This window comes from Jaculus jaculus, chromosome 13 (assembly GCF_020740685.1).
Source record: "Jaculus jaculus isolate mJacJac1 chromosome 13, mJacJac1.mat.Y.cur, whole genome shotgun sequence".
Classification (NCBI taxonomy): domain Eukaryota; kingdom Metazoa; phylum Chordata; class Mammalia; order Rodentia; family Dipodidae; genus Jaculus; species Jaculus jaculus.
In genome coordinates this window covers 29,888,858-29,914,342 of record NC_059114.1, presented here as the reverse complement: position 1 = coordinate 29,914,342, position 25,485 = coordinate 29,888,858, and the positions used below count along the sequence as shown (strand labels likewise).

Here is a 25,485-nt window from a genome sequence, read left to right as displayed (position 1 = left end):
CCCCCCCCGCTCCCGCGGTGCTCAGTGTCCCGCTGCCGGTCTCTGATTTCTCGTGGTTCCTGAGTCCTCCCTTCATACCTGGGTTGTGATGTTTCAGATGCGTCATAGACATCTGACTGTGTGCGCCCTTTGGGGAGTGGCAGGCAGTTCTTTCTCCAGTCTGTTTCCAGAGGAGGCCATCAGGGTGGTGGTGACAGCAGCGAGGGTTGACCTAGACTCAGGAAGGGAGTCCCTGGGTAGTGCTGGGATTAGCAGGTAGGCTGGGGATTGTGGCTGAACACCACATGTCCTTATCATCTTCTGAGAAAAGTGGGGCATTTAGGTTTTATGAGAAATGTCCTAAAATTATTGCTTTTTAAAAGATTTACTTTATTTTTTATTTATTTGCTTGGAGAGAGAGAGAGAGAGAAAGAGAGAGAGAGAGAGAATGGGCATGTGCCAGGGCCTCTAGCCACTGCAAGTGAACTCCAGATGCATGTGCCACTTTGTGCCTTTGGCTTTATGTGGGTACTGGGAACTTGAATCCAGGTTGGAGCCAGGCGTGGTGGCGCACGCCTTTAATCCCAGCACTTGGGAGGCAGAGGTAGGAGAATCACCATGGGTTCAAGTCTACCCTGAGACTACATAGTGAATTCCAGGTCAGCCTGAGTTAGAGTAAGACCCTACCTTGAAAACAACACCACAACAACAAAAACAACATTGTGTTGAGCAGTGTCTCTGCTGGTCACAACTAGCTGTCTGTCACCATTTTATGGCCTCTGTTTTTAGCTGTGACTTTTACCTCAAAGTGCTTTTTCCCCATATATTGGGACAGGATGTCTCATGGAATATTACAGAAGGCCCCAAATCTTGGGAAGCCAGATCCCATACCTCTCCAAATGCCATTCCGTAAAGTCAGGACCTAAGGCAGGAACGATCTCACAGATGCAACAGGGCCTGGTGAGAGCTAAAGGATAGGGAGTCCAGTGTTTAGTGACATGGACATGGGTGCCCCATTTCAGTGCTGACATTCTGGGGACATGGATGTCCTTGCTGAGTTGCCTCCCTGTGGTAGCATTGTTAGGCCCTGATGACCTGAGGGTCATTGCTAGGATCCCCAGCAGGTGCCACGCATTTGCCCTCTGTGGCTCTGGTTGCTGTGGTTGGTGTGTATCTTGGCCAGCAGTTGGCTCTGCAGCTGCAGGTGCATAGCCACCCTGAGGCTGCACACACAGCCCTGTACCTCTGCTGGTGCCAGTGCTAGCAGGCTGAGGGTCACCCCATTGCTACACAGGTACAGCCCTGTGACTGGAGTAGGGGCATATGGATGCCCTTCCCTCTGGGCAGAGCCAGTGGCCTGAGTCTGACACCCTTACAGAGGCCATTCCTTCCCTGCTGGCCCATGTGCATCTTGGGAAGGGGCTTGGGTTTCATGGTCCTCTCTAGCAGGCTTGGACAGGCAGTGGCCAGTGTGAGCCGGTGGCTTGTGTTTGGCTCAGCAGTGGCCTGGTCCATTCTGTTTGCTCCCTAGGGTCCAGGGCTGGTGAGGGGAGTGAGGACATTATGCCATGATGCCACTCTAGCGCAGACTTACTTGGAATTCAATATGTAGTCTCATGGTGGCCTTGAACTCACAATGATTCTCCTACCTCTGCCTCCCAAGTGCTGGGATTAAAGACATGTGCCACCATGCCTGGCTTTTGGTGGTTGTTTTTTTGGTGGTAGGGTCTTGCTCTAGTCCGGGCTGACCTGGAATTCACTATGTAGTCTCAGGGTGGCCTTGAACTCACAGTGATCCTCTTACCTCTGCCTCTTGAGTTCTGAGATTAAAGGTGTGTGCCACTATGCCCAGCTACTTTAGCATTTTTTTTTTTTTGTTTGCTTGGTTTTTTCGAGGTAGGGTTTCACTCTAGCCCAGGCTGACCTGGAATTAACTATGGAGTCTCAGGGTAGACTTGAACTCACAGCGATCCTCCTACCTCTGCCTCCCGAGTGCTGGGATTAAAGGCATGCACCACCACGCCCAGCTTAAGCATTTTTTAAAAGTTTTATTTATTTATTTATTTATTTATTTATTTATTTATTTATTTATTTATTTATTTGAGAGAGACAGACAGACAGAGTGGGCATGCCTGTGGGAATCCGAGGACAACCTCTGGATGGGTCCTTGCCTTACACCTTCTTTGAGGTACGGTTTCTCCAGACGTGTGCGCCCCCTTGTACATCTGGCTAACGTGGGTCCTGGGGAATCGAGCCTTGAACCGGGGTCCTTAGGCTTCACAGGCAAGCGCTTAACCACTAAGCCATCTCTCTAGCCCAAGGTAGGGTTTCTCATTCACTGCTCAGTTTGCCAGGTGTGAGCCTCCAGGAAATTCTTCAGTATATTTTCTTCTCGCTGTAGGCACACTGGGTGGCAGGCTTCTGGCTTTTATGTGGGGTTTGGGAATCCCAACCCAGGTACTGCTTCCGGGGTTCTGGGATCAGAGGTGTGTGCTTTCACGCCCAGCTGGGTATGTCAGCTTTGAGCACAGTGTTAAGCCTCAATCACCACTGTCTAGTTCCACACTGTTCTTGTCTCCTCAGAAGGAGGCTGTATCCACTAAGGGCCACTCCTACTGCTCCTTATTCCTGCCCTCCCTAGTGGCTTCCTCGGCTGCACACCAGACCAACCATGGTGTTCTCATGTCTGGCGTCTGGCACCCTGGCTGAGCTTCCTGCCCAGCGCAGTGTGTGTCAGGCTTGCATTCCTTTTCACAGTCGGGCCCACTCTCCTGTGAAAATGTAACCATGGAACATCTTAGAGTGACTTTGCAGAGGGGACAGGGATTGGCCTGGTCATGGAGCTAGGGGAGGAGAAGGAAGAGCTGGGCTCTAGCTCTCTTGCTTGCCTCATCCTTGCTGGCTTCCTTCCTGCCTCTGTCCACCGTGGTCACTTACTCTGGTTGAAGCCATGTGTCTCTTCTAGCCATGCCAGGCCGCAGCTGTGGTCCCAGCCCTGGGCCTCAGACCTTTTCCCACAGTTCTCTCTTGCTCTTGGAGAGGCCTCAGGCAGGTGCCCTGTAGATAGGTGAGCAGACCTGCCCAGTTTTCTTTCTGGAACTTCTGTGGTGAGCCACCAGACCTTTGTGGTTCCCAGTCGACTCAAATCCCAGACCACATCCATGACGGGACAGTCTTTCCTGCTATGCAAAGCAGTGCTCAGCTGCCAGGTTCCTGGGAGTGGTCTGTAGATGTCTGGTGAGTGCTTACAGTTAGTAGAGGCTTGGGGGTGATGGCACTTTCGCTGAGCAGACTCAGTTCTGGTGATGAGCACTGTCTACAAGGTCTTGCCTTTGGCTGCTTCTGGCTTTGATGATTTATTGTCATCATTCAGTCAGTCAACAAACACCAAGCTGCTTGGTCTGCTGTGGGGAGGACAGGAAGCAGCTGTGAGTAACCGCAAAATGACACAGTCCGGTGTCGAGCCTGCCCACACTGTGAGCTGTTTGGAGGCATTCTTGTGGGCTTCAGGACAGCCTTTGGGTATAGCCAGGTCTGTCTGCAGGTCTCTACTCCCAGCAAACAACAGGGAACAAAAGAGCCATGCCTTCTGGTCCAGCTGCTGTCCCAGTTAGCTTCTTGGTGTTGTTTTGTTGTTGTGGCTGTGTTCTGGTTCAGAGTTTCAGTATCCTGTGGTCACGGTGAGAGCCAGGAGAATGAAAACAATGGCCTTCAGTTGTCCTTGTCTTTCTGTACCTGTTTCCCTACTTGCAGAGTGGCAGACCCACCTTTGGCTGTGGGATGGGTCTGCGGGAGCCTTTGAAGTCCCTCCCTGTGGGGCTGGCATCACAGGGCTGGTGGGAGTGATGATGACAGACACACTTGGCCTGCAGGGACCTGATAGCCTCTTTGTTGGTCTCCCAGGGGCCACAGACCTTTGTTTCATGTTAACCTGCTTTTAGTCTTCAAGCCCATCATGGGTGACACCTGCTGTCTGTGCCATAGGGCCTGATGGCTGCACACCAGAGTGCCCAGTTCAAGTCCCAGCATAGCTGCTGTCTGGGAGTGTGGCCTGTGGGCCACATATATAGCTTCTCCTTTTGCATATTGGGGCTCAGAACATGCCCATTTTCTGTTGTGTTGTGGGGACAGCTGTTCCCTAGGTGGTCTGCTTGGCACAGGGCTGGTGTGAACTGCTGGGTGTGCATTGCTGGTGACCTCCTGAGGTTGATGGCGTCTGGGTCAGGAACCTGCTTGAGGCTTGGGTCCTGTCTCCCTTCTGGTCTGGTCTTTTAGTTCTTTCACATCTCTTTATGACCCCACACTTGGCCCAGCTGCCTGCCCTCTGAAGGGCCTGGGTCTTCTTGCTGGGTAGGACCCACCACCACTCAGGGGGGGCATTGTACAGCAGTGCTGGGCTGGCTCCTGATCGCTTTGCCGGTGTGGGGGATAGTGAACCAGGAACCATTTTGGGACCCTTGTCTTCCTGGTACCCTGAGCAGCTTCCCTGACCCCTTGGGGCTCCTTCCTAGAGCCCTGTGAGCTGCAGAGCTCAGCCTACCTCGTGCACACATGCACAGCTGACACCCAAAGGAGCTCAGGCCTGTGAGTCACACAGTCAGTTGCAGCCAGCACTGCCGCCGCCTGAGCACCCGGCCACCTCCTCTGGCCTCTGTGCGTGTGTTTGGCTGTCTCTTTCTGGACTCAGCACTGTGATGACCCTAGATCTCAACATTGGGCCCTGTTTCCTTTAAAATTGGAAGGACGGGAGTGTTTCCTCTGACCATCTGGTCCTGGGGCTGGGGGACATCAGGATCAGCTGGGAGGAAATGGTTAAAGGAGGGGACGCTGCTGGCGCTGGTCCCCCTGCCAGCAGCAGGGAGAGGGCTTCTCAAGCGCTATAAAAAGGCCTCGCAGTGTTGAGCCCCAGTGGCTGGAAGCCCGCCAGGGTTACCATGGCGATGAAGAATTAGTGCTGACTGCCAAGGCTGCGAGCTCCGTACTTTTGGCTCTGGAACAAGAGGAGTGGACTTATGTAATTCCGTGTTTATAGGACTGGGTGGCGGAGGCAGAGCTGAGGCCGACATCGTGGTGGCAGCGTGCAGTAGGTCACGCCGCCCCACGGGGTGTCCTCGGCAGGCCTTGGCCTGCTCTGGGTTTCGGGGGGCACCAGTCTGGGAGCCTGGAGGTGTCCTCCCCTAGGCTGCTGCCCCTCACAGGGCCTCCCCCAGCTGGGGTGGAAGCCCAAGTCTCGCGGGAAGGGGTGCGGCCACCGTGTGGGGCCGCCCCTCTCCTGCTTGTCCCAGAGGGAGGATGGCCCCGCCGCTGGCCGCAGGGTGGCCCCTGGGCGCCTGCGGCCCGGGCCACGGGTGCTGCATGTGCTGACCCTGGCTGGCACACTGCCGGTCCTCACTTGCTGCGTGGAATTGTTCCTGCAAGTTATTTTGGAGCCCATGCAGACCAGCACTGGTCATGCACTGGTAAGAGCAATTGCCTAGCTCAGTTGTGGCCTCATCCCCTGAGCTGGGGAGGGTGATCACAAACCAGGGGGGCTGGTTCACAGGATGTGGGCAGGGTAGGGGTGCTGTCTGGGGGCCACTGGAGTCACCTGAAAGGAACCTTACCCTGCATAATGACTAAGGCCAAGATTGGGGGCTGATACCAGTCAGCCAGCTGGAAGGACAGGAAGGCCGCGGCAAAGTGGACATGTGTCTCAGGCCCCTATGTGTGGGAGTGGGCCATCTTATCTGGAGAAGTTGTTGATGGCCAGAAAGAACACTGGTGCTCTTTGGTGGCCCCGAGAAGGGATGTGTAGGGCTGGCACCATGCATCCTTCTGGAGTCTCGTGCACACTCATCCAGTACTTGGCAGGACAATGGGACAGTGCAGGCTGAGGTGAGAGGTGTGGGCTTTAGGGGTTGATTGCTAGGGTGTGTGATGGGGTCTGGGGGCTAGGGGTCTTGGCTTAGAGGGCCAGGTGCAGGCAGCATGGAGCCAGCCTAGCTCCCCACCGAGGTGGCGCTTGGCTCTGTGCCCTGTCTGGTTTGAAATGAGGGCCACCGGCCCAGGCTTGCCCAGGGCCTTGGCAGCGAGAGAGGGATAAACACTGGAAAGTTGGAAGGGGTTCCTGAGCTCATAGCAGCCCATGGTGCTAGCTGAGGGTGGGGGAAGGCATCCTGAGCCTGGGTGCTAGGGCTGGTTGGGGGGCTGTAGGGCCCAACTCCTGGGGATCCCCAAGCCCAGACAGGTGTGTGTGGGGGTCCCAGAAGGCGTTGCTCATTTGCCACACACTCTGTTTGCATTCTTGTTCAGTCTTTTTTTTTTTTTCTGTTCAGTAGTCTCACCTCTGCAGGCCTCAGTTTCCCCAATTGCAGAATGGCACAGTGGATTGGGGGGGGCATGGGCCTGTGGATTGTGGTAGAAGGAAAGAAGCTTTGGGCTGAGCTCTGGGGCACACATTCTGGTTTACACCCCAGTTAGATGACCCTGGACAGGACTTCCTATCTCAGAGCTATGGTTTTCCTGCCTGATGAATGGGTGGTCCCATGTTGTGTGGCTTAAAGCACCCAATGATGGACTTCTGAGGGTGGACTGTAGACTTTCAATGTGACATTGTTTATATAGTCCTAGGGTCAGATTGAAGTTCAAATCTTAACCTGACCTTAGCACAGGTGGCTTTGGGCAGATCCTGTACCCCGAGGGAACAGGAGGCCTGAGGGGCTGCAGTGTCATTCCCAGGGTAGGCCCAACAGGCTTGGGGTATGGGTTCCACTCTTGCCTCCAGTCACTTTTCTTGCTGTGGTAAGCACTCTGGTTTGCAGGGGTCTAGACTTGGTGATGGGGTGGGCTCCAGTAGCATCCCATGTGGCCTAGGTGCAGGGGCAGGGCAGGAGGACAGTGTTTTTGTTGAGGATGGCAGAGGTCCTGTGTTTGTAAGTGACACCAGATACAGCCGATGGCTGGCGTGGGGCCTCCCTCTCTGGCCAGCAGTAGCCAGGAGTTCCCCTTGTGTGCTGGCCACCTATACCAGCTGTCTACTGTCAAATTGTCTTGAGGCCTTCCTCAGACCTTGGGAAAGGCCCCTGAAATGGGAGCTCTGTACATGTTTCCTGTTGCTCTGAGGCTTGGGGACTGCTTGGGAGGGCCTGGGGCAGTAATGGCTGTCTTTGCTCGTCCCTGGGGGTTTCGGTAACTTGTGACTTACTAGCCCTGTTGGGTGTGCAGAGCCACAGTGGGCTCACCTGTGCTGGCTGGTGATCGCCAAGCCCAGCACATGGGATGAGTGCATGCTCACTTACATATGTGCACAGTTACACAGAGTGAGTATGTGCAGGTCTGTTTTCATGTCAGTTCCCTGTTTCTAACCTTGATACTGAATTTTGGTGACCCAAAGACATTCCATTGGGGGAGCTGTGTGAAGTGTGCATGGGATTGCAGAACCTCTGTTTTTTTCTCAGAACTGTTCATAAATCTATAATTACTTTGAAATAAAAGAAGTATATGAGGAAGAGCTGAGGCTCCCAATAGGGCCAGGCCAGCCTGGGTTGTGTCCCACTGCCTTTGAGGAGTGGATCTGACTCGGTCCTCAAAGCTGCTTCTTTCTCATCTCTAGGATGGGTACCGTGTCCTGAGGCTCCTGTGACCATCAGGCCAGTGAGCAATCCCAAATGAGCACTTAGGTGGAGACTGTGTTTCCAGGGGCCCTGGAGGGCTGGTTGTGGCTCACTGGCACTGTTTGGTATGATTGCTGAGGCTCGATTGCCAAGGCTTACCTGTTGTCCTCCGTATGCTTAGGTGGGTGCTGTTGGTTCTAAGTGGAATCTACTCCAAGACCCTGAAAGAGCCCTGCAGATGATCACCACTTAAGGTTGGTGTACAACTGGGCTTAGTCCACCAGATGCCTGGGCTGGGCATCCTCTGTGCCGATGGTTCCTAAGTGCCCAGGTTAGGGACCCATGGGAACCTGTGGGGCTGTGGGGGAGTTTCCACCATTGTATTAGTTACCTTTGTTTCTAGGACCAGACAAGAAGCAACTTAAGGAAGAAAGGGGTTCCTTTGGTTCGGTTTGAGGGAATACAGTTCATCTTGGTGAGGGAAGGCGTGGCTGCAGGTGTGTGAGGCTGCTGGTCACATTGCATCTATTGTTAGGAAGCAGAGGGGGACAGGAAATGGGACAGGGCTATAAACTCTCAAGGCCCACCCCAGTGTCCCATTTCTTCCAGCAAGGCTCCACTTCATAAAGGTGCCACTGCCTTCCAAGACACTGTAAGTAAGTGGCTACCAAGTATTCAAATACACTAGCCTAGGAACATTTCACATTCAACGAGTAATGTGGGCTTGTGTCTGAGGGAGGGTCATAGTTTAGGGTCTCAGGTCCCAGCCTCCCTGGGCACAGCCTAGAGGGGCAGGAGGAGGGTTGGGGACACTCTAGTCTCCTGAGCTTGTGGGCTGCTGTCACTTGGAGATCCCAGCCATGACCAGACCTCAGAACTTTTGAACATGCTGTGCCTGCTTCCTGGAATGCCCTTCTCTGAAATGCCCTGTCCCCCTTGGCCTCTGCTATAATAGTGCCATGCTGCTAGTTTCCTCTTCTGTTTTTTTGAAGTAGGGTCTCACTGTAGCCTATGCTGACCTGGAACTCACTGTGTAGTTTCAGGGTGACCTCAAACTCATGGTGATCCTCCTGAGTGCTGGGATTAAAGGCGTGTACCACCATGCTTGGCTTGCCAGTATACTCTTGACCTGACCAATCCTGGGACATTGTCCCCATCTAGGATTTATTGCACATTAAAAAATTATTTATTTATTTGCAGTGAGAGAGAGAGAGAGAGAATGAGAATGGATGGGCATGCCAGAGCCTCTTGCCACTGAAAATGAACTCCAGATGCATGTGCCACTTTGCATATCTGGCTTTATGTGTATACTGGGGAATGGAACTCAGGTCATCAGGCTTTGCAAGCAGGCGCCTTTAACTGCTGAGTCATCTCTCCAGCCCTTGTTGCACATTAAAAAATATATATGTATATACATATTTTAAGAATTACAGTCTTTCTTTTTTTAAATTTGTTTATTTTTATTTATTTATTTGAAAGTGACAGAGAGAGAAAGAGGCAGATAGAGACAGAGAGAACGGACGTGCCAGGGCTTCCAGCCACTGCAAACCAACTCCACATGCGTGCACCCACTTGTGCATCTAGCTAAGGTGGGCCCTGGGGAATCGAGCCTCGAACCAGGGTCCTTAGGCTTCATAGGCAAGCGCTTAACCACTAAGCCATCTCTCCAGCCCCCCAAAATATTTTTATTAGAAGAGGGAATGAGAATAGGCACACCAGGGCCTCTTGCCACTGCAAACAAGCTCCAGATACATATGCGACTTTGTGCATCTGGCTTTACATGGGTACTGAGGAATAGATCCTAGGCTTTTCAAGCAAGTCCCTTAACTTCTGAACATCCTTAAACCTCTTGTACATTTTGTCTTTATCCCCCTCTGACACTTTGTCTGAGTCCCTGTGAGCTGATGTAGCAGAACTTCTAGCCAGGCTTCTAAGCCCCAACACTTGCTGCTTTCCTTTCTAGAGGCTAGAAGTTCATGGGCAAGAGGCCTTGGGCATAGCTGATTCCTTCACAGGGTGGGAAAGCCTGGCCCTGGCAGCTGTCCATGCTCCCATGACCTCATCACCTTTGAGGGCCCCTCCTCCTGATGCCATTGTGGTGACTTCGTTCAGCATAGCAGCTTAAGGGGCACAAATGTCCAGGCTGTGGTGCCCTCTGCCTTAGTCACTGCTGTGCATGTAGCTGACAGGTAGTAGCCACTTGGGAACAAGTTGTGCCTGACTCTGCCCCGGGACTGTGCCCCAGGCTTGTCCCTAGACTGATGGATGCCTCTGAGAAGGTCCCTTTTGTAGAGCTGGTTGCTCTGCATTCTGGGTCTCTGTGGAGACATTCTTCCATGTTTGTTGAGTCCCTTATAGTGATCCCCAGGAGGTAGGGGCCAGGAGGCTGAAAGGGGTGGGGCGTAGGTTCCAGGTGTGGGTCAGGATGCTGACAGCCAACTTTGCGCGTTCTGCACACCTCAGTTCAGTTTGTCTTAACCTGTCACCTGGTTTGAATTCAGCCCTGCCCTGTGAGACACTGCAAGGGTGAGCAGCTTGCCTAAAGACACACAGCCACAGGCACATAGTATGAACAGGACTCTTCCCCACTGTGATGCTCAGCATTTTAGGGGATTGCCCTGCCTCCTTCCAAGCTTTGTTTTTGTCTTCCAACCAAAGGCCCCAGGGCAGGGCCTGTACCCTGGGAGACCTCGCCCATGCTGCTCAGGTCCTTCTGAAAGTCTGGGTCTGGGCTCTTCTGCTGCTCTGAATTTGGCCTGCAGAAGACCCCGCCTTGCCTTCAGTCAGCATTTACGACAATGCACCCTTTGTCCTTTGGTCCAGCCTCCTCCCAGGACAGTTCTTGTCCTGTGATGTCATAACGGGCCCTTTCAGCCAGGTCCTAGGCGGGTGGGCTGAGAGAAGACCGGTAGGCTGAGAGCAACCACCGGAGTGGTGGTTGCCACAGCTGTGGGCCACTTCTCTGTGTCCTCCAAGGTCAGGGTTAATCTCCCCTTCCAGGCCCCCAGCAGGGGTTCTGTCCTCATCTACACAGGAAAGCCTTAACTGGGTTTCTGGTCCTACATTCTCTCTGTCCTCTCCCTGAGCCACTTCCAGACTCCCCTTGGCCCGCTAGTGAGTGAGTCACCAAGGCCCATCCTCTCCTGAGAGCCTTGGGCGTGAGAGCCTGCCTTCCTGCAACCAAAGGGGCTGCTGGAGCAGGACTGTAGCACACCCAGAGTGGCTCCACATTCTGACACGTGGTCTCTGTGGGGACCCTGCATATGGTGCCGGTAGAGGAATGAATTTAGGAGGGCAGCATTGGTGAGCTGGGGCACATGTCAAAGCTCTGCCCCAGTCCTGTACCATCATGGGATAAATGTTCTTTGCAAGATGATGTGCAGTGGGATTCCCTGGATTTCCCCAGGGGCCCAATCCCATGACCAGTGTCCTCACAAAAAGAGAGTCAAGGCAGAGCTGGAGACCCTAGCCACCTGGGGCCACCTACAGGTAGAGGAGGCAGTAGGACCCAACCTGGAGCCCTTGGGCAGAGTGGTCCTGCCACTTTCCAGCCTCCAGCTCTGTTGGAGAATAAATCCCTGTGGTTTGAAGCCCCCGTGGTGTGGTCATTTCCAGCGGCCTAGAAACTACATGGCCTATCACCCTCATCTCGAGAGCAGGCCTGCCATTGGCCAGCTGTGTGTTCTGTAGGACAGGTGTAAGATTGGGACCCCTGGAGAGCTGTTGACTCGAGTGTGTGCCCACAGGTTCCTGGTTAGGGTCAGCTGCAGGGCCCTGCGTGTTGTTCACCTTGGGTCTGTGACCATGGTGAATGGGTCCCTGGGGGAGTAGGCAACTGTAGGGTGGGGCCTGGGGCTCCCCCTTCAGGTACCCTGTTTGCTCCCACCTGTTTTATAGTCAAGGAAACTGAGACCCCAGAGAGACCACATGAGGTGTGCAGAAAGCTAAGTTGTGTGGCCTCCTGCTGAAGACAGTGCCTCTTGTGGCCTAGCTGGTGGGGTAGACTTGTACAGCTTGGCCTGTTTATCAGTACCTGGGGCTCTACAGCTTGAAGCAGATGTTCCCTCCCAGAGAGGCCATGATGTTCCTTCAGGAACCAGCCAGAGGCTCCGGTTACCCCTGGGCAGCTGGTGGCGGGGTGTGTTTGCTGCCGAGGACTGACCCAGATCCTTATGGGCTATGCGGGACAGCCTCTGCACAGCTGCTGCTTGTGTCTCTGTCAGAGCCACTGATGGCAGGTACTGGTGCTGGACATTTGGCCTCAGACTCTTGTCCAGCCCCCTTCTGCTGGGTCTAGTCTGCACAGAGGAGAGGCCCAGAGGCTTCAGATCTGAGCCCAGGGCATTGCTCATTGGGTCAACTTGTGATAATGGGCATACCCTGCTTCTTTCTGAAATGAACAAAAAAAGGCAAGTAAGTCGACAAAGCTTTAGGCACAGTGGGGTCTGGGCATTCTTGATGTCTATTCCCTGGAAGCTGGCACTCACCATCATGGCTGAGCAGCCTGTGGAGGAGAGCTTGCTAGTCCCAACACACCAGCAAAGTCCCAGCAGGTGCTAGGCATGGTGCTGCACATCTGTCACCACAGCAGCCAGGAGGCAGAGTCAGGGTGATCAGGAACTCAAGGCCATCCTCAGCTACCTAGTAAGCTCAAGGCCAGCCGGGGACACAAGAGACCCTGTCTCAAAATGCTATTGTGGTGACTCTGTTGCCCAGGCTTCTCAAACTTGAGCTCCTCCTGCCGCAGCCCCTCCCAGGACTGGATCACAGGTGTGTGCTACCAGGCTTATTGGCTTGGCTAGAGAGAGACCAGCCTTCCCTCACCAGTCCCTGCAGCTGGTACCCCTGGGACTGGCCCAGATTGGCTCTAGAAGGGGCCCACAGAGACTGCTGGACAGGCATAGATGGTGCCAACCTCTTAAGTGCTGGCTGGCTTTGTGGCTGCTGATGGAGCCAGGACAGGTCCCTACCTAGCCCTACTTTTCTGTGACCCTTTGGGGTAGATGGGTGTGAGCGGTGGTTAACTGGGGCAAACTGCTCCATGCCGAGCATTCAGCCCACCTTCAACATCTCCATCACGCTGGGCACTCCCTGGGGTTTGTCATTACTGCATGTTTTAAGTCACACTCAGGTCCCATCCTGGCAATCCCAGGCTATCTTCGTAATTGGGTGGCAGGCTGCTGGTTTACTGGGTCTGGTTTGTTGTTGGCATTGTTCAGAGGACATGCTGGAAGATGTCCCCAACTTGGGCTCTCTGGCTTCACCTGGTGAGTTTGCAACTCTGTGTCCCCAGCCAACTTCCTAAGCTCCAGCTCAGCCCTGTGGGGCCCATGCCATCTTGCATGCTGCTCCCTCTTCTGCCCAGCCTGTGTGCTGCAGAGACGTGGTTGCTTCTCTCTCTCTCTTTTTTTCTAGCCCAGGCTGACCTGGAATTAACTATGGAGTCTTGGGCTGGCCTTGAACTCACAGTGATCCTGCTACCTCTGCTTCCTGAGTGTTAAGGATTAAAGATGTGCGCCACCACACCCTGCTGCTTCTCTTTTTGGCCCATCCTATACTCTGCTGGGACCTGGTCCCTGGGCCTGAGTGATCTTGCCCATTCCCATCCAGAAGGCTTTTGACCCTATGGCTGCCTCTGGGTATTTGGGGGCATTTGGGTACTGTCTGCTGCCTCTGGCTATGGGGCCTCAGGTCCTTGATCATTACCCATCCTAAGACCTTGGTGACCAGCTCTGGGTTCTTGACAGAGATGAGTCAGTCCTTGGCTGGGCTTATCCAAAGTGCAGTTTCCCCTTGGCTGTGTGTCTAGGTGGCCATAGGTCTCCTTTATGGCTGGAGAGGAAGGCTGGGGAGGCGGGCACTGGGGCCCAGCTTAGGTGGGGGACAAAAGGGCCATGTTGAGGGGCTCCTGTTGCCAAGTGGCCAGTGGCCAGCAGCCAGCGATTTTTGCCTGCAGAAGTTATTTGTCCTGTTCACATGTGGCAAGGGATAGATGGGCAGCTTGCATCTGTGGATGTGCATGCCAGATGTGGTGATGCAGGAGAGTGTGGGCTGCAGAACGGGCAGAGGGGTTCTGGCTACCCAGGTGGCCTGTCAGAAACAGGAAGGTAGGGCAGCCCCTTTTTGGTCTCTCAGCCCCACAGTGCCACCTTGGTAGGGGAGGGGATAGCAGGGATCAGCTCAGTTCTTACAAACTGATGCCCCACCAGCTTTGGCTTGTAAGGTGAGATGGGTCAGAGTTCTGACATGACCTTGGCAGCTGTGATCTGGAGGCCTTGGCTGGCCATCAGGAGGCTTCACTGTAGAAGATGTGTGCATGTACAGATGTGTTAATTCTGATCATTTGAAACAGAATTTACCCTCTCAACATTTTGAAATTTGGAGTTTGGTGGTGTTAGATCTGTTTCTCACTGTGCAGCAGATTGCCCGTCTCCCTACCAGTAGATCCTCCTTTCTTCCCTTCATGCTGTAGCTGCCCCACTTACCTGGGGTGATAGTTACCCCATGTGCTGCTGGAAGCTATGTCCTGTGGCCTGGAGTCTAGGGCTCTAAGTCCTTTCTGTGAAGATAGAAGGGAGACAGAAGGCCCAGCCCCAGTCCAGGGTTGGCCTTGCTGAGGGTTGGCCTTGCTGAGAGCTGGCCTTGTGTCCCCAGCAGCTTTGGCTGGTGACCTATCTCCTTGCCTGTTACTGTGCCAGGGGCCCTGGGTAAGTGGCATGCCCCAAGGCTACCTAGCTGGTGCCAGCACCCCACCCCACAACCCAGCCTGTGTGTGGCCCCTCCTTTCTGTGAACATGTGGCATGGGAGTGGCCAGATGGTGGAGATGGTACTATGGCCTCATGGGGTGTGTGAGCTGTAGTGAGGAGGAACGGGCAGAGCTGGGCAGTGTCTGTGAAGTGTCAGGCCTCATTGTGGGACCCTCGGGTCCTGGGAACTGAAAAGGGAACTTGTTGGCTGTGGATTTCTCCTCCCTTTAAAAACTAAGAAATAAAACTGTGAGAAAGAAGTGATTCTGGCAAGAGTGTGTGGCCAGCTGCAACCCTGGGCATATCCAGGTGCCAGCTAAGTGGGAACCAGAATTCATGGTCATGCTGCAGCCAGCATCTCCCTTCTGCATGGCTGGGGTCAAAGGCCAGTGGGCGTGGATGGGATCGAGCTCTACTCTGACTGTGGTGAGAGCACCCTCCCCGAGCCTCACTTGATTTCTGTCTGTTGAGTGGGTGAGATGTGTTAAGTGATGGGGTCACAGCCTCCAGCTACATTTACGTAGCCACTCCTACAGAGTAGAAAGTGGGACTCAGGGAAGGCCATGTGGAAATTGGGGATGGGGAGTATGGTGGCTTCTCCCAGTGTTTGAGAGCTTCTCTGGTGGAGGGGATAGCGGGAAGGTGCTGAGCGTCGGTCTTGCCAGACAATGGGAGCAGGAAGGGGCCTTGTTCTCAAACATCATGAGCTGACTTTCGTCCATCTTCCTGACAAAATGATCTTATTGAAAAGCACATCTGAGAAGGCTGGGAAGATGGTTCAGCTTTCAAAGCTTACTGATTCAGGGTTCAATTTTCAAGTCACCCTGGTAAACCAGACTCACAAAGTGGCGCATGCATCTGGTGTTCATTTGCAGCAGCAAGAGGTCCTTCTGCCCCTCCCCCCTCACCACAGGTGTAAGCAAATAAAATAAATAAAAGTTGAAAAAAAAACATGCCTTTTAGCAGTTAAGGCGCTTGCCTGCAAAGCCAAAGGACCTCAGTTCAATTCCCCAGGACCCACATAAGCCAGATGCACAAGGTGGCGCATGCATCTAGAGTTTGTTTGCAGTGGCAAGAGGCCCTGGCGTGCCCATTCTCTCTCTTTCTCTCTTTCCCTCTCCCTCTCCCCCCCCTCAAATAAATAAATTTTTAAAAAAAATTATCTATTTTTTAAAAAAGTATGCCTCAGACTGACCACTTGAAGTATACAGAAGCCAGCTACACCTCACATTCATGTGTTCACCATGTGACATCGTCCTCACAGCTGTGTACTTCCTAAAGACTGATGAAGCCCACAGGAAATCCTGTTCCCATGGGGTGGTCACCTCCATTCCTTCTTCCCAAAGCCCTGGCTGCCCCCAGTCATTGTTCTGTCTCTGTGGCCTGTCTTCTTTGGGACAGACTGCGTGTATGCACAGATAGCACTGTACGTGGCCTGTAGCCGTGGCTTTTCTTGAAACCCTGCTTTCAGGGCTTTCCTTTGTTCTGTGGGCGCAGAGTGTTGCATGGCGTGCTTGGACACTCGCGGAGAGCGGAGTTTGAGTGTTCTCACTTGGAGGCTGCAGTGGGTGTTTGTTCTGTTTGCATTCTCAGGTCTCATCTTTAGTCTTGGGGTGCACATGGAGGCATGAGGTACAGGTCATGTGGTGTCTGAGCATAACTTGCTGCCAGACTGTTGTCCCTGGAGGCTGCTTGGTCACATCCATCTGCCGTGTCACACTTGGCTGCTTGGAGACCAGAAGTCCTCTCTGGGACCACCTCCTGAGCTTGCCCAGGAGCCTGGTAGAAAACAGAGGGGGATAGCTTACAGGGAAAACTGTCTGCTGGAAGCAGGTATGAGTGCTTTGTGACACTTGGGGCTCCAGGCCTCCTTCTGGGAAGATGGCTGGCTCATGGGTGTGACATCCTGGGTCCTGATGCCCTGAGCCCCCAGGTGACAGGGAGGATGTCTTGAGCTGGTGATGGTTGGTCCTTCTTTCCCAAACCTTCTCAGGAGGGAGGCAAATGCAGAGGAGACAGCCTGTTTGAAGGACATCTGTGTACCTCAGGGCCTTTGCACACACATTTTCTGCTGTCTGGTGCCCCTTCCTTGACTTGTGCATGGTTCTCTCCCATTCTTCAGGTCTCTAAGGGACACTCAATCAGGCTACCATTGGCCACTTTATTTTATTTTATTTTTTGTCTGCTTCAGGGATGGAGACTTTTTTTTTAAAATTTTTTATTTATTTATTTGAGAGTGACAGACACAGGGAGAAAGACAGATAGAGGAAGAGAGAGAGAATGGGCGCGCCAGGACTTCCAGCCTCTGCAAACGAACTCCAGATGCGTGCGCCCCCTTGTGCATCTGGCTAATGTAGGACCTGGGGAACCGAGCCTCGAACCGGGGTCCTTAGGCTTCACAGGCAAGCGCTTAATTGCTAAGCTATCTCTCCAGCCCCCATTGGCCACTTTAAATTCACACACTCTGCCCCACCAGCTCCTGTGTTCTGTTTTTTTTCCTGTAGTTCTCCCCTTGGATGTGGGCTTGTTGAGGGCAGGGCTCTGCTCTTGGGGCCCACTTTTTACCTGTGCCACACAACAGGTGACTTCAAAATCATGGTTGACAGTGGTGGGCATTAGGGAAGTAGCAATTTGGCCTGCAGACATCTTCGTACTTCCTTGAGAGCCAGTTTCCAGAACATTCTTTTACACTGACGTCCCTGCTGAAAGTGGCTGCCAGACACTTGGCCTCTTTCTCAGTTTTTTCCAGCAGGCCAGAAAGTAGAAATGCAACAATACAGGCATCACTTGGATGGCTTCATTCATGGTGCCTTAACCTCATGGCTGGGATGGTCTTTTGTCAAGGGCCTGTTTCCTTGGCTACGCTTAGGCAACTGTCTCAAGTTTTCTCAGACTTCCTGTGAGGAGGCCCTCTGGGCCTGTGACATACACAGCACATGCCTGAGCCCCTACTGTGGAAGCCTGAGTGTGCCCCTCGCCTTAGCCTCATCTGGTTGGTTGGAAAGGGGCTCTCAGTGGACATCACTAGTTGAGATGAAGTCATGCTGTGATTCCACTGTTTGGGTCTATGTCCCCAAAGCTGTGCACCTGCATGCAACTGGGGGATGTATGGGGCAGGAGGCCACATAGGAGCTCGTAGATCCCTGGAGCAGGTGCTGCTAGCTAAGCAGGGACACAGGCGGTATGGCTGCATGGTTACTTGCCAAGCACTGTGTCATGACATGAGCAGTGCCAGGTGGACATGGTCAGCAATGTTCATATCACCAAAGGTGTTTTGTGGCACAGCTGCAAGGGGCCGGATTGGCAAGGTGGCTCAGCATTGTTCCCAGCCATGCTGACTTAGTGGACAGCACATGCCCCTGGGCTCTTTTGTGTTGGCCGTGTCTTGGGCACAGCCGGTCCTTCCCCCTGGCAGGGAACTGTCATTTTCTACCGAAGGCCAACCGTGCTTCCTTTACCTTATTGAGTGCCTGCTGCTCATGAGGCCCCTCCCTGGGTGTCCCCTGTGTTCAGTGGGGACCCTGCTGTCCCCAGCTGAAGCTGAGCAAACAGACCCACTGCAAGGTGTCTGAAGGCCGCCCCTCCCTGTGGCAAGCTGCTAGCAGTGCTTGGAGCCAACCTCTTCTCTGAGGCTCCTGCCATCTGCCTGCTTCCTCTTTCCTGTTGCCATTTCTTAATGCCCCTCCCCCAGCTCATCTCTCCCTTGGATGCTTGCAGCATCTTTTTGGCTGTGCTGCCCACAGTGAAACACCTCACTGTCCCCAGACGCCTTCTTTGGCTCTCCATTGCCCCTAAAACAAATCTATCTTTACCATGATCCATGGGCGTTCAGTGACCTCCCCTGTCCAGCTCAGTGGCTTCATTATGGGCTCTGGCTCTGGTGATACTGCCTGTCTGGAGCAGTCTCTGCTTCTCCACTCTTCTGGTGGTTTCAACCTGTCCATCCTGCAATAGCTAAGGCTAGCACCAACCTATCTCCTTCTTGTGCTTTGCCTCATTTGGTCATTTGTATGCACGGGTTGCACTCCATGTGGCCTTAGAAGTCTGGCTCCATTCTCTCAGTGCGATGTTCTTGTCACCCAGTGTAGCGATTTTCAATGGCTCCCAAATCCTTTATTTTTAATGGCTAAGTAGTTCTCCAGTGGTGGCTGTTAGGAATGGAGCCGCTCTGAATGCAGACACATGTACTTGACAGAGTCCTCATTTCAGGTCTTTGGGTCTGTGCCTAGGAGGGGGATTGTAGGACCCCATGGAAACTGTTTAAGGTTCTGAGGACCTGCTGTGCCATTTTTCTAAGTTTTTCTGAGTTAGCCACAAATAAGGCTAAGGACAGGGAAGGTAAGAAGTAGGTTTTCTGGGATCATGATAATGAGGAGATTGGATTGCCATTGCTTCCTCAGGGCTGGTCTGCAGAGGTGTTCCCCTCCTGTTTCCAGTGCTATGTGGACTCTCTGTTGGGATTTTCACTGGCTCAGAAGGGTAGAAAATGTGGGTAACTTCTGCCCCTTGGCCACTCTACCAAGGCCACCCATGGTACACACTGTGGCTGGGATGACCCGTCTCCCTAGAGACACATATGGGGGTGGAATTGTTTGCTGTGCCCATGTGGACTATGGGCTACGGAGCTTGTCACTGAAACATGCCCTTGCTATACCTGCCTCTCCTAAAGCCAGTGCCTCTCTGTGGCTCAGGACGAATGCCACCTTTTCCTCCATGGGGCAACACAGTCCACTCATTCTTTCTCTTGTTGCGTTTGAGTGGCCAGTACTAGTGTAGTATTAGATGCTCACTTTGTGCCAGGAGTGAGCCCACACTGTCGCCAAGGTGTGGCCTGTGGGGAAGATTTAGGCATAGGTGTGTTGTAGGGCTTTTCTTACATATATATGTGTGCCTTTCCTTTTTTCTTTTTCCTGTGCTGGGGATGGGACCCAGGGCATGCACATGCTAGGCAAGCATTGTCCCTCTGAGCTACATCCCCAACCCTCTTTTTAATTTCATTTTGTTTTTAAGTTTATTTTTATTTATTTATTTGAGAGTGACAGACATAGAGAGAAAGAGGCAGATAAAGAGAAAGGATGGGCGCGCCAGAGCCTCCAGCCACTGCAAATGAACTCCAGACATGTGTGCCCCCTTGTGCATCTGGCTAATGTGGGACCTGGGGAATCGAGCCTTGAACCGGGGTCCTTAGGCTTCACAGGCAAGTGCTTAACCGCTAAGCCATCTCTCCAGCCCCTAGCCCCCTTTTTACATTTTTTAAAAACCATGTATGTATGTATGTACGTACGTATGTATATATACACATACATATATGTTTATTTGGTTTTTTAGAGGTAGGGTTTCGCTATAGCCCAGGCTGACCTGGAATTCACTTGGTAGTCTCAGGGTGGCCTTGAACTCACAGCAATCCTCCTACGTCTGGCACCTGAGTGCTGGGATTAAAGGTGTGCACCACCACACCTGGCTTTTTTTAAAAAATTTTTTTTTATTTATTTATTAGAGAGAGATGGAGGGAAAGAATGGGCACACCACTACAAACAAATTGCAGATGCATGTGCCACCATGGGTTCTGGGGAGTTGAACCTGAGTCGTTAGACTTTGCAGGTAAGCGCCAAGTCATCTCTCCATCCCCTCTTTTTATTTTTTTATTTTGAGGCACGTTCTTATTATGTTGCCTACTCTGGTCTTGAACTCATTCTGTAGTTCTGGCTGCCCATGAACTGCGATCTTCTTGGCTCAGCATCCTGAGAAGTTGTGATGATGGGCCTGCATGCTGGGTGGCACTGGGTCTCTTCATACCATGGCTCTCCATGTGGTGCTGGGCCTCACTTAGAGGAGAGGGACTGATTTTGAAGTTTATTATTACACAATATAGGACTAGCTGTGGTCTGGTGCAGGCAGCGCATTCAGGAAGCACCGTGTGTTGGTAGCATTAGGGGCAGGGACATTACCCACCCCATTTTAAAGATGATAAAACTGGGGTTCTGTAAAGGGTGAGTACTTGACTGTAGCTTCATGGTTCCAAGTCAGCTGGGAATCTCTTGGCCATGTATTCCTAGTGTCACATCCTGGCATGGTGGCTGGGCAGGCTGCGTGGGGGACTTCTGAAGCCCGGTGAGTGTCAAGCAGGTCTCTGAGGGTACAGACTCTGCTTGGACAGAGACCTCTTGGCAACTCCTGCATACCTTGTATTGACCCTCAAGTCTTAGAGGCAAGTGATAGAAAGCCAGCCAGGGCCATCAAAGGCAAATCACACAGAGTGTCCTAGGCCAGGATGTGACTAAGGTGCTGCCTTTAGGCTCAGCTCCCAGATCCTCTCTTACAGGCTCTCCTAAGCTATTCACTGCCCCGCCTTCTGATTGGCTAGGTCCAAGTCACCTGACCTTTCACCAGGCCTGGGGGGGAAAGTCTAGTCCACTGTGGTAGATGGTGGGTGGGGTGGGGTGGGTAGCAGTTAGCACACCAAGCTCCTCACCTCTAAGCTCTCTCTCCCCAGCATTCTTCCACATCATTCCATCCATGGGCAACTTGTGGCAGGTAGAGGAGGATACTTAGGAGCTGGGGGTCTGGTCTGTGGCCCTCCTTACTACTGATTACTGGTTATGCAGCCACCAGGCTCAGCTGTGGTGGAAGAGGAGTTTCCATGAGGGACCAAGAGAGAAGTTCATGGGGGGGGGGGATCCCAGTTGGGACCACCTTGGCTCCATCTGAGGCCTGTCTTCTAATCCGGGTCCCTGTTGTGCTATCCATGGCTCTTCTGTCACATCCATGGGGAAGGTACTGTTTATCCATTCCAGAGCTGTTTGGGGCCTGAAGTTCTTGTCCTTCCTTGGCTGTCCCCAGTTTGGCCCTCAGTGTCCAGTTCCCTGCCTTTAGCATATTCTGGGGCTGACCTCATGTCTGCTCTGCTTACGTCACTGCCACCCTCTCACCAAGGACAGCCGAGAGGGCCAAGCAGCCTTGCTGTATCTGGGATTGCACTGTGACCCCTGACCTGCCATGCTGGCCTGGTGTGCACCACTCTGCTGGCATGCCTCTAGAGTCAGGCCTGGCAGCTGCCAGGGGCTTTTGGGGAACTTTGTCCTGGAGACACAGAAAGTCCCAGGGGCGTGGGGGCCTCTGGCTGTTGGTGGAACAGCTTTCTTGGTGTTGGCACTCCTGAATCTGCTGGGCAAGGTCCTGGCTAGCATAAGGGGATGGGTTGATCTCTCTCACCCACTCTGCTCTGTGGCTGTGGGTGGTCACCATCTGCGTCTCAGGTCAGGTAGGGAGGATGGACTTGGAACAGTGGCCTCAGGCTGACCTGTTTTCCTTCTGTTTTCTGCACAGGTGCCTGTGAGCGAGTGGCCTGCCAGCAGATGCCCCAGACTGGCTTGCGATACTAGCTGCGACTGAGAGACAGTCTGTCAGCTAAAGCTGCCGACTTGCCGCCATGTCAGGATCCACGCAGCCTGTGGCCCAGACGTGGCGTGCTACTGAAACCCGCTACCCACCCCATGGCATCTCTTACCCCGTGCAGATTGCCCGACCCCACACGGTAAGGGGCACTTAGTGCCCACTGCCTTCGCAGCTCTTTGGCCTGGTCCTGTTTCCCCTGTTGAGCCAGCTGCTACAGCAGCCATGGGTGACACCTTTGATAGAGGGGGCCTAGGGCCCCTCCCAGGCCTGGGGTATGTGGTTACATGCTTTGCTCCCAGTTTAGAGTGGGGGAAGGGGAGCTGGGTGTGGTGGTGCACACCTGCCATCCCAACATTCCTGAGGCGGAAGTAGGAGATTTACAAGTTTGAAGCCTGCCTGGGCTGTGTCGCAAGGCCCCACGGAGCCTGAGGTGAAGGCTGAGCAGGGCAGTGGGACTCGCGTTCACAGCAATGCGGCTGCTGCGTACACTCCCCTCCCGACTGCTCTCAAGTCTGCTCCTTCCTGGTTTTGGGACTGGGGTGGTTTTGGGGGGCTGACGCTGAGGACCAGAACATGCTGCCTCTCTGGGTCCCTAATTTGGGACCCAGAACATTATCTGCCCACCCAGCTGGCCCACTCCTCAGGGGCCTTCCATGTACCTATGAACCTCTGAGCTGCACCCCCTCTTGGCTTCGAGCTGGGACCTGGCCTTTGAATCTCCTCTGTGGGCTTTTATTATATACTGACTGGATACTATCTCTGGGTGCTTACCCCTGATTAGTGAGGGGTGAGGCCAGGCCACCATAGCTGGAGTAGAAGCTGTTTGTGCATGGGTATGTGCCCAGCTGGTGCAGCCCTTTCCTGTGGTGCAGAGTGGAAGTGGCATGGGAAGTCTACCTGTGAGTGAGCTGTGAGCCATAGGGCTTAGCCCAGGGGTCCCAGATGCTTTCCAGGAATAGCTATAGTGAGGGCCATATCATGAGCCCTGGCAGAAGCGTGCCCTGGGTGGTAGGGTCCTGGTTCTCACAGAGCAGCTCTTGCCTTGGACAAGGAGACTGAGGCCTGGAGGGAGAATCATGAGCTTTTCTACCCCAGACTCCGTGATTGTTCACTGAGGCAGCTTCAGCAGTGTCAGGGTCCTGCGCTCTGAGTGTCCAGGTCACTGTGTAGTGAGGGCCTGTGGTGTGTTGGGGTTGGGGACTGTTGTGTACCATCACTGTCACCTTTAGCCTCAACAAAGGAGACATTCTTAGCTCCCATGAGGAGTCTGGACTACTGCTCAGCCTCCCAGGGCCTGTTGGGTTATCTGGGAAGTGGGGGTGATGGGAGCACTCACCTCCCAAGTTCTCCTGGGGGTCAGCAGTGGAGGACTGCCGAGGGAGGTCTTAGAACATTACCTGTGATTGTCACTCACTATAGCTGCCTGGAGGGGGGTCTCACTTGCCCGGGGTTCCCTGTCAGGTGCCTGTGGCTTCATTTATCCAGTCCTGTCTCATTCCTACTCCTCACCTGCACCTCCTGCTTGGGCCCAGCCCTGGAGAATCTTCTGGCTGCTGTGGTCCCTGTGGCTCATCCCGTCGGCTGTCCTGCCCTTTGCCCCAGCAGTGTCCTCTCCCTGGCATTTAGGTCACTGGTTGACCCCAGAACCTCCCACTCTCCTGCTGGACATCGCTGACGCAGAATGTGGCTGGGCAGGACCCAGTGCTCACCACCCGTTATGGTGTGAGTGTGGCTTGGAGGGGACAGCTACAGGTGGAGTGTGTTTGTGCTGTGTGGGGGCAGAGAAGGGGCCCATGTATGTCCCTTCCCAGGGAACATCTGTGCCCTCTAGCCTCCTGGCCTAGGTCTGGGCTTCCTGCTCCCCCTTTTTGGCTGGTGAGTGCTGGGGTCTGTAATCTGGAACCCCACAGTTCTCACTTTACAAGACACTGTCCTTTTTTTTTTAAGTTGGACTAAATGTATTATATTTTATTTATTTTTTGCCTTTTTTATTAGCACTTTCCATGATTATAAAAAAATATCTCATGGTAATTCCATCCCTCCCCCCCGCACACTTTCCCCTTTGAAATTCCATTCTCCTTCATATCCCCTCACCATCTCAATCATTCTACTTACATATAAACAATACCAACTTATTAAGTAGCCTCCTCCCTTCTTTCTTTTCCCTTTATATCTCCTTTTTAATTTACTGGACTCTGCTACTGAGTTTTTTCCTTCTCACACAGAAGCCCATTCATCTGTAGCTAGGATCCACATATGAGGGAGAACATGTGGCACTTGGCTTGACGCTGTCCTTTTCTTGAACAAGCTATCCCAGGCAGAGAGCAGACCAAGAAAAAGGGAAGTTGAGGGACAGCAAAACCCACGCTCTGTGGAAGAACAGAGCCTCCAGGGATGTCAGTGGAAGGAGCCCCCTTGATCAGACTCCTAGTACAGCAGCAAGCTGTGTCTGTTGGTGTCCTGGGCCTGCTGATCTATAATCACTGGGTCAAGGCAACTTACACAAGTGTGATTCTTCTAATCCCCTCCAGGCTACAGCAGAGCTGAGAACTCCATAGTGCTCAGAACTCCCTTAGCAGGGCTATGGATCAGTGTTCATCCCTGGTTGGTGAAATGACAGAGGCTATACCTCATATGTGCATCTGTGGTATGGGACACTCCTCTCTCCATATGTAAATGTATGGTATGGACACTCTTCTCTTCATGTGTACATCTGTGGTATGGGACACTCCTCTCTTCATGTGTACATCTGTGGTATGGGCACTCCTCTCTTCATGTGTACATTTGTGGTATGGGACACTCCTCTCTTCATGTGTACATCTGTGGTATGGACACTCCTCTCTTCATGTGTACATCTGTGGTATGGACACTCCTCTCTTCATGTGTACATCTGTGGTATGGACACTCCTCTCTTCATATGTACATTTGTGGTATGGACACTCCTCTCTTCATGTGTACATCTGTGGTATGGACACTCCTCTCTTCATGTGTACATCTGTGGTATGGGACACTCCTCTCTTCATGTGTACATCTGTGATATGGGACACTCCTCTCTTCATGTGTACATTTGTGGTATGGACACTCCTCTCTCCATATGTACATCTATGGCATGGGACAATCCTCTCTTCATGTGTACATCTGTGGTATGGACACTCCTCTCTCCATATGTACATCTATGGCATGGGACAATCCTCTCTTCATGTGTACATCTGTGGTATGGGACACTCCTCTCTCCATATGTACATCTATGGCATGGGACAATCCTCTCTTCATGTGTACATCTGTGGTATGGGCACTCCTCTCTCCATATGTACATCTGTGGCATGGGACACTCCTCTCTTCATGTGTACATCTGTGGTATGGACACTCCTCTCTTCATGTGTACATCTGTGGTATGGACACTCCTCTCTTCATGTGTACATCTGTGGTATGGAACACACCTCTCTCCATAGGTACATCTGTGGCATGGGACACTCCTCTCTTCATATGTAAATGTATGGTATGGACACTCCTCTCTTCATGTGTACATCTGTGGTATGGACACTCCTCTCTTCATGTGTACATCTGTGGTATGGACACTCCTCTCTTCATGTGTACATCTGTGGTATGGACACTCCTCTCTTCATGTGTACATCTGTGGTATGGACACTCCTCTCTTCATGTGTACTTCTGTGGTATGGACACATCTCTCTTCATGTGTACATCTGTGGTATGGGCACTCCTCTCTTCATGTGTACATCTGTGGTATGGACACTCCTCTCTTCATGTGTAC

The 25,485-nt window shown here is 52.9% G+C and overlaps 1 protein-coding gene across 20 annotated transcripts in view; it reads left to right on the top strand.

Moving 5' to 3' along the window:
- The first annotated feature begins 5,307 nt into the window (after positions 1–5,307).
- The window catches only part of Ncor2 (nuclear receptor corepressor 2), a 135,662-nt gene continuing 115,484 nt past the window's right edge, over positions 5,308–25,485 (top strand). For 12 of the 20 annotated variants that reach the window (XM_045132608.1, XM_045132609.1, XM_045132613.1 and 9 more), the window contains exons 1-2: positions 5,308–5,438; positions 21,645–21,852. In XM_045132608.1, coding sequence (XP_044988543.1) covers positions 21,748–21,852 — 105 coding nt within the window. In that variant the 5' untranslated portion in view covers positions 5,308–5,438; positions 21,645–21,747. Of the gene's footprint in view, positions 5,439–19,897; positions 19,920–21,644; positions 21,853–25,485 lie in introns of those variants that run through there. The other 8 variants (XM_045132624.1, XM_045132621.1, XM_045132622.1 and 5 more) reach the window with 2 other exon arrangements.